This window comes from Marmota marmota, unplaced genomic scaffold, assembly GCF_001458135.2.
Source record: "Marmota marmota marmota unplaced genomic scaffold, marMar, whole genome shotgun sequence".
In the NCBI taxonomy this organism is placed as follows: domain Eukaryota; kingdom Metazoa; phylum Chordata; class Mammalia; order Rodentia; family Sciuridae; genus Marmota; species Marmota marmota.
In genome coordinates, this window is record NW_026000174.1 from 31,017,113 (window position 1) to 31,018,597 (window position 1,485).

At 43.8% G+C, this 1,485-nt stretch overlaps 1 protein-coding gene across 1 annotated transcript in view; it reads right to left on the reverse strand.

Moving 5' to 3' along the window:
* The window catches only part of LOC107135699 (mas-related G-protein coupled receptor member A-like), a 12,625-nt gene extending 11,639 nt beyond the window's left edge, over positions 1 to 986 (reverse strand). Inside the window, exon 1 of the mRNA XM_015477695.2 lies at positions 786 to 986. Within this exon, the coding sequence (XP_015333181.1) occupies positions 786 to 796 (11 nt within the window). The 5' untranslated portion in view covers positions 797 to 986. The remainder of the gene's footprint in view (positions 1 to 785) is intronic.
* Positions 987 to 1,485: the final 499 nt, after the last annotated feature.

A 1,485-nucleotide genomic window follows, 5' to 3' on the forward strand; every position in this document is an offset into this window, starting at 1 on the left:
TTTTGGACTTTGCTAGTCCTGATCTACTGAGTCTTTGTAAGCTTTGTATTATATTTTGATGTTTGTATATTTGTGGAGACCTTTGTATTTTGTTCTTTACTGGTTCTATGGCAGGGATAGAATTTTACTATGTGGTATAGACTATGATATTAAAAAAATTTTTTAGATGTTAATAGACCTTTATTTTATGCATTTATTTATATGCAGTGTTGAGAATTGAACCCAGTGCCTTATGTATGTTAGGCAAGTGCCCTACCACTGAGCCACAACCCCAGCCCTAGACTATGATTTTGAAGGGCAGTTTCTGATGACCCTTGGCTGGCAGAGAATTCTTTCAATTTCTCTAGATGGCTGGGCTATTGCCTTTGCTCTGAATTTGGGCAGGGCATTAGACTGTCTCTTATGTGGCAAGACCACTGGCTGAGATTTGCAATCAGGCTGAGCTACAGAATGTGCGCTACAACTGTCTCTGATCTGGCTGGACCACACAGTGTATTCCCTGGTCAGAAAGTTCTACTGTTTGAGTCACCAGTTGGACAAGTTTGCAGGAGAAGCCTTAAGGTTAAATGGATGAAGATGGACCCTAATTAACAATCTTGGTTAGCAGCTTTGAATGTCCCACTGTCAAGTCTGAGAGCACCCAAGTCACCAGGAGGGAGATCACACAGATCTCCTGTGTCTTTTCCTGTGGGTCATAGGGCTCCCTGAATGCTCCACCCCATTGTGGACTGAGAGGAAAGACACAGCAGCAACTTTACAGAAATAAGATCTTGATAAAGTCTTACCTTTCCTCCATTCTCTTGCTGGATGTGGCAAGCTGGCCTGTGTCGATGGGAGGAGCGTCCTGGGATTGTCAGTCGATAAAGGATACTTTCTGCCCTGAGATGTGCCTTCAGGAGCCGGAGGGAACTTAGGTGCTGTCTGTCTTCTCAAGATGCTGGACAGCCCTGTGGTTTTCTGCGCGGAGACTTCCCTGTGAGCGTGTTGAGTCCAGTTGCATCACGTTTGTCGTCACGTGATGTTTCTCAACATGTGGTCTGACTCTTCTCCTACTTCTCAACCTCTGTCCGTGACCACCTCATTCTGCCCTCCTTCCTGTAAGTGACGGTTGTCCGAAGCTTCTTGCTGCCTCCTGACAAGCAGTGCCAAGAAAAGTGAGCCATTCTGGGAAGCCTTCTAACTCAGAGCAAAGCGCACACTCCTTAGCTGTCACTCAAGGCCCTCCATGGCCTGGCCCTTTCTTTCTTTTGTCATAACAGTAAGGTGTGCATGTTTACAATTTCTTTCAAATGACGCAGAGCATATCAAATAAGCGGTGACTATCTTCCTAAGTCCCATTCTCTAGAAGCAACAACTTGTTAAGGGTTTGTCCTTAAATCATTTAATAGTTAAGATTATAGTTTCGAACTGTAAATATTTGTTTCCACATTAACATTCATTTCTTAACATGTGTATAAATTGCTTCTTCTCACCAGATATGAGGAA